We start from the raw sequence: 15,084 nt of genomic DNA on the forward strand, positions 1-15,084 counted from the left end.
CGCGTCTACAAAATAGGGGATAGAGATATGGCATTTTTATTATTATTTTTTTTACTAGTAATGGCGGCGATCAGCGTTTTTTATCGGGACTGTGACATTGCGGCGGACAGATCGGACACTTTTGACACTTTTTTTGGGACCATTGACATTTATACAGCGATCAGAGCTATAAAATTGCACTGATTACTGTATAAATGTCACTGGCAGGGAAGGGGTTAATGCTAGTGGTGATCAAGGGGTTAAATGTGTTCCCTGGGAGGTGTTTATAACTGTGGGGGGGAGGGGACTGACTGGAGGAGGAGAGAGATTGCTGTTCCTGATCACTAAGAACAGACAATCTCTCTTTCCTGTCAGAACGAGGATCTGTTTGTTTACATTGACAGATCCCCATCCTGGCTCTCTGTGGAGCGATCGCAGGTGGCCGGTGGACATCGCCGCCGTTGGTCACGGGCTCTGGCACCCACTGTATCTATTGTAAGAACCGACGTACGGCTACGGTGATTCGCGCAGTAGAGCCAACCTGATGCAGTATAATGACGGCGGCCGATCGACAAGTGGTTAAAAAAAAATCTCACTCAGTTTAAGTTGGTGCAATCTCTTTGTGATTGTAGGTTCATGCAGTAACCTAAACACCCCACTATTACATTTCCGGGTTATTGAAGACTTCAGTTGTCATCAAACAGTCAGCTCTTCGGTTATCAACATCTGGTTGGTTGTTAATCCCCAGAATAAGAATTCTGTGTTAAAGTGATTGTAAAGGCTTTCTTTTTTTTTTTAAATAACAAACATGTCACACTTACCTCCACTGTGCAGCTCGTTTTGCACAGAGTGGCCCCGAACCTTCTCTTCTGGGGTCTCCCGACTCCTCCCCACATCTGATAACCCCCCCCCCCCCGGAGAGGCGCTTCCCCGGAGGGGTTACCTTGCGGGCGCGCTCCCGAGTCCAGCATTTGCGTCTATAGACACAGAATGCCGGACTTGGCCCCGCCCCCCGCGTCATTGGATTTGATTGACAGCAGTGGGAGCCAATGGCTGCGCTATCAATCTATCCAATCAAGAGCCGGGAGCCCGTGGAGAAAAAGACAGCGCGTCCCCGCCAACTGAATGAAGGGGATTAGGTAAGTAAAACAGCGGGGGGGGGGGGGGCTGGAGGGCCGGTAGGATGCATAGGATGCATTAAGGTGAAAAAACACGAACCTTTACAGCCCCTTTAATATTGAGAATAAACTGTCCAGAGTCTGGCATGTGAACATGAAATGAAATAATCCGAAAACACAACATTGTAACCGATCTTATTAATTTACATTTTTACATTGTAACAGACTAAAGTGCCATATATAGGAAGATCCATTTCAGGCAACCAATCAAACATCAGACCTGCAACAAAAATCGATGGGTGAAGAATGAGCGTTGTAATGTGATTGGCTCATAGGACCTGTCTGAATCCACCCCCCACCCCCTCCATCACCTACCTTTCCCAATAGTTTTATAAATAAGACCCCCAATGGCCAGCAGTATGGAGACTTCATATTTACTCTTAGGACTCAGACACACCAGCACATTGTAGTAACATGGCATGCATGTGTTGGGTTTTAATGGCTCCCCAATGCACCGCAGCACATGTATGTTGTGATGCAAAACGCCACATGCCAGAAATGTTCCTGTGTTGAGGTAGGTTACAGCCCATTGGTTATTATGAATGGACTTGCTAATGCAGCCGGCTGCAATGCATCTCAAGGCACAAAACTGTCCGTGTTGCAGCAAAGTTTGTAGTGTGAACAGACATAGAAGGTTGCAAATAATAATTGCACTTCAAAACATTGATAGTCTTCCCTGAGGTTCCATGGAAATATTAATCACAAGGACACTTATTATGTGTATTGTGTGAAAGAAATGTTACATTCTGTATAAAACCGTATTATATTCTGTATGCTTTGCTTATATTCTGTACTCGGCACTAATAATGTTCTAATTACATTTTTTATTATTCTTTAGTGTCTGATAAGAAGATGGCCTGCCTATGTTCTTTTCTGTACTGCCCCGTACACACGATTGGATTGTTGGCCAACAAAACCGTGGAATTTTGTCCGAAGGTTGTTGGCTCAAACTTGTCTTGCATACACACGGTCACATAAATGTTGGCCCAAAATTCCAAACGTGGGAACGCAGTGACGTACAACACATATGACGAGCCGAGAAAAAGGAAGTTCAATAACCAGTGCGGATCCTTCTGCTTGATTCAGAGCATGCGTGAACTTTTGTGCGACGGACTTGTGTACACACGATCAGACTTTCCGACACGACAAGTTTTGTTGTCGGAAAATTTGAGAACCTGCTCCCAAACATTTGTGTGCAGAAATTCCGACAGCAATTGTTCGATGGATCATACGCACAGTCGGACTTTCCGACAACAAGCTCCACATCCACATCCATTTCCCGTCGGAAAATCTGACCGTGTGTATGTGGCATAAGAGCGGAAAGGATGTGGAATTCCCTTCCACAGGCGGTGGTCTCAGCGGGGAGCATCGATATTTTCAAGAAACTATTAGATAATCACCTGAATGACCGCAACATACAGGGATATACAATGTAATACTGACACATAATCACACACATAGGTTGGATCTGATGGACTTGTGTCTTTTTTCAACCTCACCTACTATGTAACTATGTAACGCCCCTTGTTACTGTAAAAGTACAATTATAATATCATTGTGATACCGATGTAATCATGGTTATAGAAAATTCAAGATATGCCAAATAAACAGAAGAGTGATTTGGAAAGCCGCTGAGTGTATCTTTTTGTGTCTGTTCCCTACTGCAGCCATTATTATTATCTGGAACCGCTGATCGGTATGAGGATAGGAGTTGCCTGCTTATAACTGGTGATATCATAGGGGACAACCTTGATTGTTCTCCACCCCCCCTGCCAGAAGCAGTCGGCTCTCCCCGTCTGAGGCTCAGTGAGTGAAGATCGGAGTCCCAGAGAATGAGTGCAGCACATGAGAAGTTGTGGAGCAATGAGCCATGGAGATCCCAGAGAATATAGACAATGGGGGGCTAGGACATTCCCCTCCTCCTCACTCTCTGATCCTTCACTGATGAGTCCCTGTGTGCTTGTTTCCTCTGGAATTATTTATCAGTGTTTTATGGCTGCTGTAGACAAGTGATGGAGCCACGCTCTGACAATATTATATCCCGATCCGGCCAAGTGACACCAAAACCAGGATTTTCAGGAGTCTCTGTCCTGGAGATTTGTGTGATCCCCGGTCACAGTCATGGATCATCACTGGAAGATGATGTGATATTCGGGGTAGGCCTGGATGTCATTAAATATCACAAACATTGAAGGATTCTGGACGTCATCTGTCACGCTGTCATAAAGGTCGGTGGGATTGGCTGCGTTTTTAGCTGGAGGTGCTATCATCCCTTCATATCCTGCACAGTAGAGTCCGGTGAGAACCCGGGCCAGGTACATGTGTTTCTGTCCATTTCTACCAGGGCTGGCGTAGTTAACAGAATAATTTGCATTGACTGCAAAATACGTGCCATTTCCATAAAGAGTACCTGTTTGAAAAGAAAGACATGTCACACGTTAATATGGGAGAGTTCCAGAGAAGAGGTGTAGCAGGAGAGAAGGTCTGGAGGTGAGAGTGAAACATGGGAGAGAAGATAACACTAAGACACAACAACCTCTGCCAGGTTAGCCCCCCATATCAAAATTTTTGAAAAAATCTTATGCTGTTTGTTAGATCTTTGTTAGATCAGGTTAGATCAAACGTTGCTTACGTTAGATCTCACACAGAAGAAGCAATATTAACAGTTATTTGCTAACCCGTCATCAGCCCCCCTTATCAAAAAATTGACCAAACAGTTAGCTATTTTGGAAGCTATTTGTTAGATCCGGTAAGATCAAGTGGTTTTAACGTTAGATCTCACATAATTAGAGACTTATTTAGTGATTAATAAGGGGGGGCTGGCTCCCCCTTATCAAACTTTCTGGCCAAAAATCATTCAGGCTAATAGATGTTCGTTAGATCCGGTAAGATCAAGTGGTTTTAACGTTAGATCTCACATCATTTCAGAGATATTCCACATCAACATAGAGATATTAGGTGGTAAATATGGACGGGTTATCCCCCCCTTATCAAATTTTCTGGCCAAAAATCATTCAGGCTAATAGATATCCGTTAGATCCGGTAAGATCAAGTGGTTTTAATGTCAAAGATATTAGGTGGTAGTACATAAGGATGAGATTAGATCTCACATAATTAGAGACTTATTAAGTGATTAATGAGGGGGGCTGGCCCCCTCTTATCAAATTTTCTGGCCAAAAAATCACCCCAGCTAATTGATATTCATTAGATCCGGTAAGATCAAGTGATTTTAATGTTTGATTATCCATAATTACAGGGATATTATGGATATTTGGTAGCGATGCACGCATATCCATACTAATGTCTATATCGGAGCTGGTGATGAGCATTTTCACGTGTACCAGTGAGGATTGCCATTGAGCATACCGAGGTATGCTGAAATTATGTTAATCAACAGGTGTGTCCAAGCCGAGTGAAGCCTGAAGCACAGTGCCAGAAACCAGAGGGAAACTTCGGAGGGCTCTGGTGAAGGAGCCAACCGGGTGCCCATCAACGGTAGCTGGCTCAAAACCAATGACACAGAGAGACAGCAGCGAAAGTCCAAACCCTTGCAGAGGGCCCCCCGTTCTTGCCTCCAAGCAACCCAGTGTCCTGTTTCTTTTGACAAATGCTGCCTGGTGTCGGAGAGTCAATGAACACCAGACTCCCAGAACTTAGCGCAGACTTAAGCCCGATCGGAACCTCGCAGAGAGGAGCGCGGATACAAACCACCGAACAGGCCAGGGCCACCACTTCCTCCATGCTCCCTGACAAGCTGGTGGGACCTTCTCCTGTTGTTCCCATCCAAGTAAAGGGAGTCTACACCAAGGCCCTTCTGGATACTGGAGCTTAAGTGACCCTTCTCTACAGAGACTTCTATGACAGGCACCTCAAGTACCTGCCTTTGCAGAAGTTGGAAGAGCTGCAAATATGGGGCATTGTGACTCAGAACTTCCCCTATGATGGCTATCTACCGGTCAAGCTGACCTTCGTCCCCTCCATGGCTGGGAAAGCCGAGACTTTTGAAACTCAGGCTGTGGTCTGTCCTCGCCCACCAGGGGTCAGTAAGAGTTCTCTCATCATAGGGACCAATACTGATCTTGTCAGAAGGCTGTTGACACCTCTTGTTCTGGAGCCGGGCAATTCAACTACAAGTGTGCACCCCATGCTGCGACAAGCCTACCAGCACCTGGTAAGGGAAAGATCTAGCGCTTGGACCAGTGTGAGAAGGTGTTACAGCCTGGTAAAGTGGCTTATTTACGAGCATCTGTCAAGCCAAATTGGAAGCAAGCAGGCCTTTTCATTGTCCTTGAATCAGACGGACAGAGAGAAGACATGGGAGTGGAGATAATTCCCGAGGTGGTTTCAACCAAAGGGTTGCAAAAAAGAAAAATCTTGGCTAGTGTCCGCAACATAGCAGCCTTGCCAGTGAAGATCCCGGCTCAGATGTTGCTGGGACAAGTGAATCTTGCCACCCCAGTCCCGCCGTCTGATTTGGTGGGGGGAGCAAAGGATGGGATCTCTGTGGAGGAGCTCTATCCGAAGAATACTCCCCTTTTGCCTGAATGGAAAGAAAGGGCCAAGACTCAGCTACTGAGATGGCAGGCTGCATTCTCCAAGAGGGAATTTGATGTGGGGTGTGTAAAAAGTGCCCAATATTTTGATGGATTCCTTTAGGGGACTTAGAGGATCTGCATGAACAACTGGCAGAGTTGAAGAGGGCAGGTATCATCCGAGAGTCCCAGAGTCTATACGCTTCCCCAATAGTGGTGGTACGGAAGAAGAATGGGTCACTGAGGCTGGGTATTGACTACCAGACGCTGAACCGAAGGACCATTCCCGACCAATATACCACCCCAAGGATAGAAGATGCCTTGCAGAGCCTGTCAGGGGCGAAGTGGTTCAGCATGCTGGATTTGAAGAGTGGGTATTACCAAATCCCCATGCACCCTGAGGATCGGGAGAAGACCATTTTCATTACCCCGGAGGGGATCTTTGAATTTGACAGTATGCATCAAGGCCTGTCTGGCGCCCCAGCCACCTTCCAAAGGCTAATGGAGAAGACCGTGGTTGACATGAAACTGATCGAGGTGTTGGTGTACTTAGACCACATTATCATTTTCAGCAAGACCCTGGAAGAGCATGAAGAGTTTCTGCAGAAGGTCCTGAAGAGACTCCATGATGAGGGGGTTGAAGCTGTCTCTGGAAAAGTGCCAGTTTTATCAACCCTCGGTCAACTGCCTTGGTCACATTGTGTCTGCTGATGAAGTGGCCACTGACTTCCAGAAGCTGGAAGCTGTCACCTCCTGGCCGAGGCCTACCAAGGTGACTGAGCTTAGGTCATTTCTGGGATTCTGCTCTTATTACAAAACATTTGTCAAGGGATTTGCTAAGACGCTAATCCTGATCTGGCGAAGCCTGTCAGACCAGCTGGAGGGCCCAGAAAACACAGAGAGTCCATTCAGGAACAATGGACTCCGAAGTGTGAAGAGGTTTTAGGCAGCTGAAGTGAAGCCTAACAACCACTCCAGTCATGGCTTATGCAGATCCAACCAAGCCATACGAGCTACACTTTGACACCAGTCAAAATGGGTTAGGTGGGGTGCTATATCAAGAGTAGGGATGAGCCGAACACCCCCCGGTTCGGTTCGCACCAGAACCCGCGAACGGACCGAAAGTTCGCACGAACGTTAGAACCCCATTGACGTCTATGGGACTCGAACGTTCGAAATCAAAAGTGCTCATTTTAAAGGCTAATTTGCATGGTATTGTCCTAAAAAGGGTTTGGGGACCCGGGTCCTACCCCAGGGGACATGTATCAATGCAAAAAAAACTTTTAAAAACGGCCGTTTTTTCGGGAGCAGTGATTTTAATGATGCTTAAAGTAAAAAAAAAAAAAGTGAAATATTCCTTTAAATATCGTACCTGGGGGGTGTCTATAGTATGCCTGTAAAGTGACGCGTGTTTCCCATGTTTAGAACAGTCCCTGCACCAAATGTCATTTTTAAAGGAAAAAATCTCATTTAAAACTGCTTGCGGGTTTAATGTCATGTCGGGTCATGGCAATATGGATGAAAATCAGTGAGACAAACGGCATGGGTACCCCCCAGTCCATTACCAGGCCCTTTGGGTCTTGTATGGATATTAAGGGGAACCCCGCACCCAAATTAAAATAAGGAAAGGTGTGGGGCCACCAGGCCCTATATACTCTGAACAGCAGTATACAGGCGGTGCAAACAAGACAGGGACTGTAGGTTTGTTGTTAAGTAGAATCTGTTTGTAATTTTGAACATTTTTAACGTGTTTAGCTCCAGCCAAAAAATCTTTTCTAAGCTTTTTGGAAAACATAGGGAAGGGTTATCACCCCTGTGACATTTGTTTTGCTGTCTTTCCTCCTCTTCAGAAGATTTCACCTCACTTTTTTGTCCCAATGAAAAATGTTTTTTGAAAATTTGGGTTTTTTTGTGGAACAAGGATTGGAAAGCATCAGTGGAAAGGAGAAATTGTTTTCCCATATTAACTCTTACAGGAGAGAATTTCCCTTCCTAGGGGTAGATTTCATCTCACTTCCTGTTGTCTCCTTCCGTTTGCAAGTAGGAGTCGTTTGTAAGTTAGATGTTTGAAAGTAGGGTCCTGCCCTATATACTCAGCAGAAATTTGGGCCTTAGGTGTTGCTGTGGCCACAACACTGTAAGCCCTCACAGGGCCCTGCTGTGAAATATTAGATCAAGAATTGTAATTACATGCCCCTGTTGAACAGGAGCTGAAAAATTAGGCCTTAGGCACTGGTGCTGGTGCCACAACACTGCAACCCCTCACAGACACTCTAGTTGGAACGCAGGAACGAGCCCTGCTGCAAATTATTGCTTCAAAAATTGTAATTACACGCCCCTGTTAGACAGGGGCAGAAAAATTGGGCCTTAGGCACTGGTGCTGGTGCCACAACACTGCAACCCCTCACAGACACTCTAGTTGGAACGCAGGAACGAGCCCTGCTGCAAAGTATTGCATCAAAAATTGTAATTACACGCCCCTGTTAGACAGGGGCAGAAAAATTGGGCCTTAGGCACTGGTGCTGGTGCCACAACACTGCAACCCCTCACAGACACTCTAGTTGGAACGCAGGAACGAGCCCTGCTGCAAAGTATTGCATCAAAAATTGTAATTACACGCCCCTGTTAGACAGGGGCAGAAAAATTGGGCCCTAGGCACTGGTGCTGGTGCCACAACACTGCAACCCCTCACAGACACTCTAGTTGGAATGCAGGAACGAGCCCTGCTGCAAAGTATTACATCAAAAATTGTAATTACACGCCCCTGTTAAACAGGGGCTGAAAAATTGTGCCTTAGGCACTGGTGGTGGCGCCCAGAACCAAAAATGTTCTTACAAGCTATCAGCGTGATGATTGAGGAGGAAGAGGATAATTACTCAGGGATAGTCACTCAGCATCAGCATAGGCAGTCTTTGAAGGGATCTGAGATTTCAAAAAAAATTATTCGGTTACATCAGCATCAGGTGCTTGGTAGCTGGTGGTGATCCAAGACTCATTCATTTTTATGAAGGTCAGCCGATCGACCGAGTCGGTGGACAGACGCACCCTGTGATCGGTTACCACGCCTCCAGCAGCACTGAATGTGCGTTCCGAAAGAACGCTGGATGCAGGACAGGCCAGTAGCTCAATTGCATACTGTGCAAGCTCTGGCCAGTGATCCATCCTCAAGACCCAGTAACCCAGAGGATTTTCGGTGGGAAAGGTGTCCAAGTCTGATCTTGCCCCTAGGTATTCCTGCACCATGTAAAACAGACGCTGGCGATGGTTGCTGGAACCGATCATACCTTGGGGCTGCGGACCAAAAAATTGTCTGAACGCATCGGTCAGACGGCCACCTTCTCCACCGCTCCTTCTTTGACTGACCGAAGCCTCAGCAACACGTTGTCCAGAAACAGGAGTTTGTAACCTCCCAGTCTCTGGGAACGCGTTGCACAGACCTTTCTGCAAGGCCTCCCGAAGATGTTTCATCCTCTGCTCCCTCTGCGATGGCAAGATAAGGTCCGCAACCTTACCCTTGTAACGTGGATCAAGGAGGGTTGCCAGCCAGTATTGGTCCTTCTCCTTGATACCACGAATACGAGGATCCTTACGCAGGCTTTGCAGGATCAGGGAGGCCATGCAGCGTAGGTTTGCTGAGGCATTCGGTCCGGAGTCCTCTGGGTCACTAAGAACGACATGGTCCGCAGCCACCTCCTCCCAGCCACGTACAAGTCCATGTGTTTCTTGGGACTGATCCCTTAAAGACTGCTGCTGATGCTGAGTGCCAGGCTCCACCTCCATACTGACACAATCTTCCTCCTCCTCCTCTTCCTCCTCGTCCTCTTCCTGTGTGATCTACGGGCACGCAGGAACACTGTCTGGATAAAGGGGGCCTTGAGAGCTAAGGAAGTCCTCCTCTTCCTGCCTCTGTTCTGCCTCAAGTGCCCTGTCCATTATTCCACGCAGCGTGTGCTCCAACAGGTGGACAAGGGGGACAGTGTCACTGATGCATGCACTGTCACTGCTCACCATCCTCGTGGCCTCCTCGAATGGTGACAGGACAGTGCATGCATCCCTGATCATGGCCCACTGGCGTGGGGAAAAAAAACCAAGCTCCCCTGACCCTGTCCTGGTGCCATAGTCGCACAGGTACTCATTGATGGCCCTCTGCTGCGTGTGCAGCCGCTGCAGCATGGCCAACGTTGAGTTCCACCTGGTGGGCATGTCACAGATTAGGCGGTTCTTGGGCAGGTTAAACTCCTTTTGGAGGTCCGTCAGCCGAGCACTGGCATTATATGACCGGCGGAAATGCACACAGACTTTCCTGGCCTGCCTCAGGACATCCTGTAAGCCCGGGTACCTGCCCAAGAACCGCTGCACCACCAAGTTAAGGACGTGAGCCAAACAGGGCACATGGGTCATTTGTCCCTGTCGGAGGGCAGAGAGGAGGTTGGTGCCATTGTCGCAAACCACCATTCCTGCCTTAAGTTGGCGTGGCGTCAACCACCTCTGAACCTGCCCCTGCAGAGCTGACAGAACCTCTGCCCCAGTGTGGCTCCTGTCCCCCAAGCACACCAGCTCAAGCACCGCATGGCATCTTTTGGCCTGCGTACTTGCGTAGCCCCTTGAACGCCTACGGAGCACCGCTGGTTCCGAGGAAGAGGCCATGGAGGAAGAAGAAGAGGAGGGGGTGGAGGAGAGAGGTGTGTCACAATCAGCATTTTGGAGGCGTGGTGGCGGAACAACCTCCAACACTACTGCACCTTGTCCTGCATCCTTCCCAGCTGCCAGCAGAGTCACCCAATGCGCCGTGAAACTTAGGTAACGTCCCTGTCCATGCCTGCTGGACCATGAGTCAGCGGTAATATGCACCTTACCGCTGACCGCCCTGTCCAGCGAGGCATGGACATTGCCTTCCACATGCCGGTAGAGAGCCGGAATCGCCTTCCGTGAGAAAAAGTGGCGTTTGGGTACCTGCCACTGAGGAACCGCACATTCCACAAACTCACGGAAGGGGGCAGAGTCTACCAACTGAAAAGGCAGCAGTTGAAGTGCTAGCAATTTTGCCAAGCTAGCATTCAACCGCTGGGCATGTGGATGGCTGGGAGCAAACTTCTTTCGGCGGTGCAGCAGCTGGGGCAGGGAAATTTGCCTGGTACAATCTGACGTCGGTGTACCAAAAGCAGATTGCCCACAAGTACTTGGCTGTGACACACCTAATTTTACACCTTCATTCCTCTCACTGCAGGTCTCAGAGAGGACTGAAGGTCTAGTGGGGTTGGAAATCTCAGCTGATGAGGAGCAAGGAGAGATCCTCTTTGTTCTTTGGTGTGGGTCTTTTAGATACGCTTGCCAACGAACTGCATGGCAGGTCAACATATGTCTGGTCAAGCATGTGGTACCCAAGCGGGAGATATTTTGGCCACGCGAGATACGCTTGAGACATATGTTGCAAATAGCAGCGGTGCGATCTGATGCACTCGTCTCAAAAAAGGCCCACACCAAAGAACTTTTTGAATAACGCGCAGAGACTGCAGCGCCCTGCACATGTGGAGCTTTGGGGTGTGATGCAGTCAATGTGCTGCCCTTAGGCTGGCCCCTGGAGGGCATCCTGCCTCGTTGGTGATGTGCTGCCGCCTCCTCCTCCTCCTCCTCCTCCTCCTCCTCTCTCCTATCAGGCACCCACGTTGAGTCAGTGACCTCATCATCCCCTCCCTCCTCATCACTGGAGCAAACCTGGCAGTATGCTGCAGCAGGGGGAGCATGACTGCCAGATTGCTGTCCTTCTTGGGCACCCCCTCTGTCCGCGCTCATGTTACTGCCTTCATCGAGCTCAGTATCGTCATCAGAGCCTTCCAAACGCTGGGCATCCTCCTGGAGCATGTACCCAACACTGTGGTCAAACAGTTCGAGGGAATCCTCATGAGGACATGGTGGAGCTAGGGAAGGAGTCACTGATGACATTGAGCTGAGGGAAGAGGCCGCTGCTTTGCCAGACAAAGCACCCTGGGCATGGGTGAGAGAGGATGAGGAGGATGAGGACGGCTTGGTCATCCACTCGACCAAGTCTTCCGCATGTTGCGGCTCAACATGGCCAGCTGCCGAAAAAAAGGCCAAGCGTGTCCCATGGCCACGTGCTGATGAGGATGCACCGTCTCCACGACCAGCACTAGACACAGAGCCTGCTTGCCCTCTCTTATTGGCTTGTGACTGTCTGCCTCTCCTTCTTGGCCTTCCAGACATACTAATGGCCTGTAGCTGCACTAAGCTGGGATAGAACACCTGTAATTTTCTTCAAGTAGCTTTATATACTGTAACCAGACAAGCCTGCCTGTCAGTAGGAAGATAACAGGAACGGATCTAGCTGAACACTGTGAGCAGGACGCACTGTACTAAATGTAAATAGTCTAGCTGCCTGACCGTGGTACTAATAGGATCAAATAGAACACCTGTAATTTTCTTCAGGTAGCTTTATATACTGTAACCAGACAAGCCTGCCGGTCAGTAGGAATTTAACAGGAACGGATCTAGCTGAACACTGTGAGCAGGACGCACTGCACTAAATGTAAATAGCAGGAACGGATCTAGCTGAACACTGTGAGCAGGACGCACTGCACTAAATGTAAATAGTCTAGAAGATAACAGGAACGGATCTAGCTGAACACTGTGAGCAGGACGCACTGCACTAAATGTAAATAGTCTAGAAGATAACAGGAACGGATCTAGCTGAACACTGTGAGCAGGACGCACTGCACTAAATGTAAATAGCAGGAACGGATCTAGCTGAACACTGTGAGCAGGACGCACTGCACTAAATGTAAATAGTCTAGAAGATAACAGGAACGGATCTAGCTGAACACTGTGAGCAGGACGCACTGCACTAAATGTAAATAGCAGGAACGGCTCTAGCTGAACACTGTGCGCAGGACGCACTGCACTAAATGTAAATAGCAGGAACGGATCTAGCTGAACACTGTGAGCAGGACGCACTGCACTAAATGTAAATAGCAGGAACGGATCTAGCTGAACACTGTGAGCAGGACGCACTGCACTAAATGTAAATAGCAGGAACGGATCTAGCTGAACACTGTGAGCAGGACGCACTGCACTAAATGTAAATAGCAGGAACGGATCTAGCTGAACACTGTGAGCAGGACGCACTGCACTAAATGTAAATTGCAGGAACGGATCTAGCTGAACACTGTGAGCAGGACGCACTGCACTAAATGTAAATAGTCTAGAAGATAACAGGAACGGATCTAGCTGAACACTGTGAGCAGGACGCACTGCACTAAATGTAAATAGCAGGAACGGATCTAGCTGAACACTGTGAGCAGGACGCACTGCACTAAATGTAAATAGCAGGAACGGATCTAGCTGAACACTGTGAGCAGGACGCACTGCACTAAATGTAAATAGCAGGAACGGATCTAGCTGAACACTGTGAGCAGGACGCACTGCACTAAATGTAAATTGCAGGAACGGATCTAGCTGAACACTGTGAGCAGGACGCACTGCACTAAATGTAAATAGTCTAGAAGATAACAGGAACGGATCTAGCTGAACACTGTGAGCAGGACGCACTGCACTAAATGTAAATAGCAGGAACGGATCTAGCTGAACACTGTGAGCAGGACGCACTGCATTAAATGTAAATAGTCTAGATAGAAGATAACAGGAACGGATCTAGCTAAACTGAATACAGTGTATATATATATATGCAACACCTGGGATGCATATATATACACAATACACTGTAAGTGCAGCTAACTGACTGACTGTTCTGCCTAATCTATCTAACTCAAATCAAATGACACTCTCTCTCTCTCTCTCTATCTCTCAGCACACCGGAACACACACTACACAGGGCCGCCGTGCAGGCGGCCTTATATAGTGTGGGGTGTGTACTAAATCCCCTGAGCCATAATTGGCCAAAGCCACCCTGGCTTTGGCCAATTACAGCTCTCTCTACTGACGGCGCTGTGATTGGCCAAGCATGCGGGTCATAGTGCATGCTTGGCCAATCATCAGCCAGCAATGCACTGCGATGCCGCAGTGAATTATGGGCCGTGACGCGCCACACGAATTTAGCGCGAACGGCCCATAACGTTCGCAATTCGGCGAACGATCGAACAGCCGATGTTCGAGTCGAACATGGGTTCGACTCGAACACGAAGCTCATCCCTAATCAAGAGCATGACTGCCATCTATGGCCTGTTGCCTACGTGAGTCGGAACTTGGCCCCCGCCGAGAAGAACTATCCCATGCACAAACTTGAGTTCCTGACCTTGAAGTGGGCGGTGGTGGATACCTGTATGGAGCGGAGATCGTGATCAAGACCGACAACAATGCTCTCACCTACATCCTCACTACCACCAAGTTGGAAGCCACGGGTCAGACGGTTGGCTGCTCTATCAGGGTTTATTTTCAGCCTGAAGTATCGACCGGGGTCAGGAAACAAGACGCGGATGCTTTGTCAAGAAGGCCCCATTGTTTCAGAGACCCTCCAGAAGAATAGGCCCAGCTGACACCAGAAGGGTACGAGCCTTATGTCAAGGAGCAGAACATCAACATGGAGGATCCAGGACCAAAGAGGTTGGAGTGTCAGCCGCTTGTGTCCCCAGATGTTATTGCAATGTCGCCCAAGTCAGGGATGAAGGTCTGCCCAAGCTGTCAAAGACCTGCAAAGGGACCAGTATGAGGACCCTCCCTGTAACTTGGCATTGAAGGCCTTGGAGAGCCAATGTCCTGACTTGCTCCTCACTGACTCCCCGAAGGAAACCCATCTGCTGCACCGAGAGTGGGATCGGTTTCAGGCGCACAGAGGGTTAGTCTACCGAAGGGGCCCCTCTGACGATTCTGAAGAAAAATGGCAGCTATTCCTACCTGAAAAACATACGTAGACAGTATTAACTGCCCTCTTATCAGGAACCATGAATCAGACCGAGACAAAAGTATAGTTAAATAACACTTGTTTAATAATAATAATAATAATAATAATAATAATAATAAGTTAAACAGAGTAAGCGTAGTCAAAACAAGCCAGAGTTCAGTAACCGGATCGGGTAGTCAGCCAAGCAAATGTCAGAGAGCCAGAGATAAACGTAGTAGTACAGCAAACAAGAGCCAGAAGGAACGCCAGCCTAGCAAGTCTTCAACAGGAACGCAGGAGAAAGACTCTGTGATGTTGACAAAGGCGAGGGCAGAGATCAAGTGAGCTGGACGACTTTAAGTAGGCAGGACTAACGAGCAGAATCAACAACAGCTGGGTAACTGTGGAGAGAAATGGGAGCTGGCAATTAGCTGACAGCTCAGCCCAGCCCTGACACCTACATGACAACCATGGCCACCTAGGGCCCAAGAGGACTTTTCTCCTGGTGAGGGACCGGTTCTACTGGCCCTGCATGCAGGCTGAA

At 48.3% G+C, this 15,084-nt stretch overlaps 1 protein-coding gene across 1 annotated transcript in view; it reads right to left on the bottom strand.

Annotated features, from left to right (window-relative positions):
* Positions 1 to 1,276: 1,276 nt before the first annotated feature.
* The window catches only part of LOC141147320 (protein mono-ADP-ribosyltransferase PARP14-like), a 171,151-nt gene continuing 157,343 nt past the window's right edge, over positions 1,277 to 15,084 (bottom strand). The window contains exon 17 of the mRNA XM_073634541.1: positions 1,277 to 3,567. Within this exon, the coding sequence (XP_073490642.1) occupies positions 3,287 to 3,567 (281 nt within the window). The 3' untranslated portion in view covers positions 1,277 to 3,286. The remainder of the gene's footprint in view (positions 3,568 to 15,084) is intronic.

Source organism: Aquarana catesbeiana, linkage group LG06 (genome assembly GCF_042186555.1).
Source record: "Aquarana catesbeiana isolate 2022-GZ linkage group LG06, ASM4218655v1, whole genome shotgun sequence".
NCBI classification, from domain to species: Eukaryota; Metazoa; Chordata; class Amphibia; order Anura; family Ranidae; genus Aquarana; species Aquarana catesbeiana.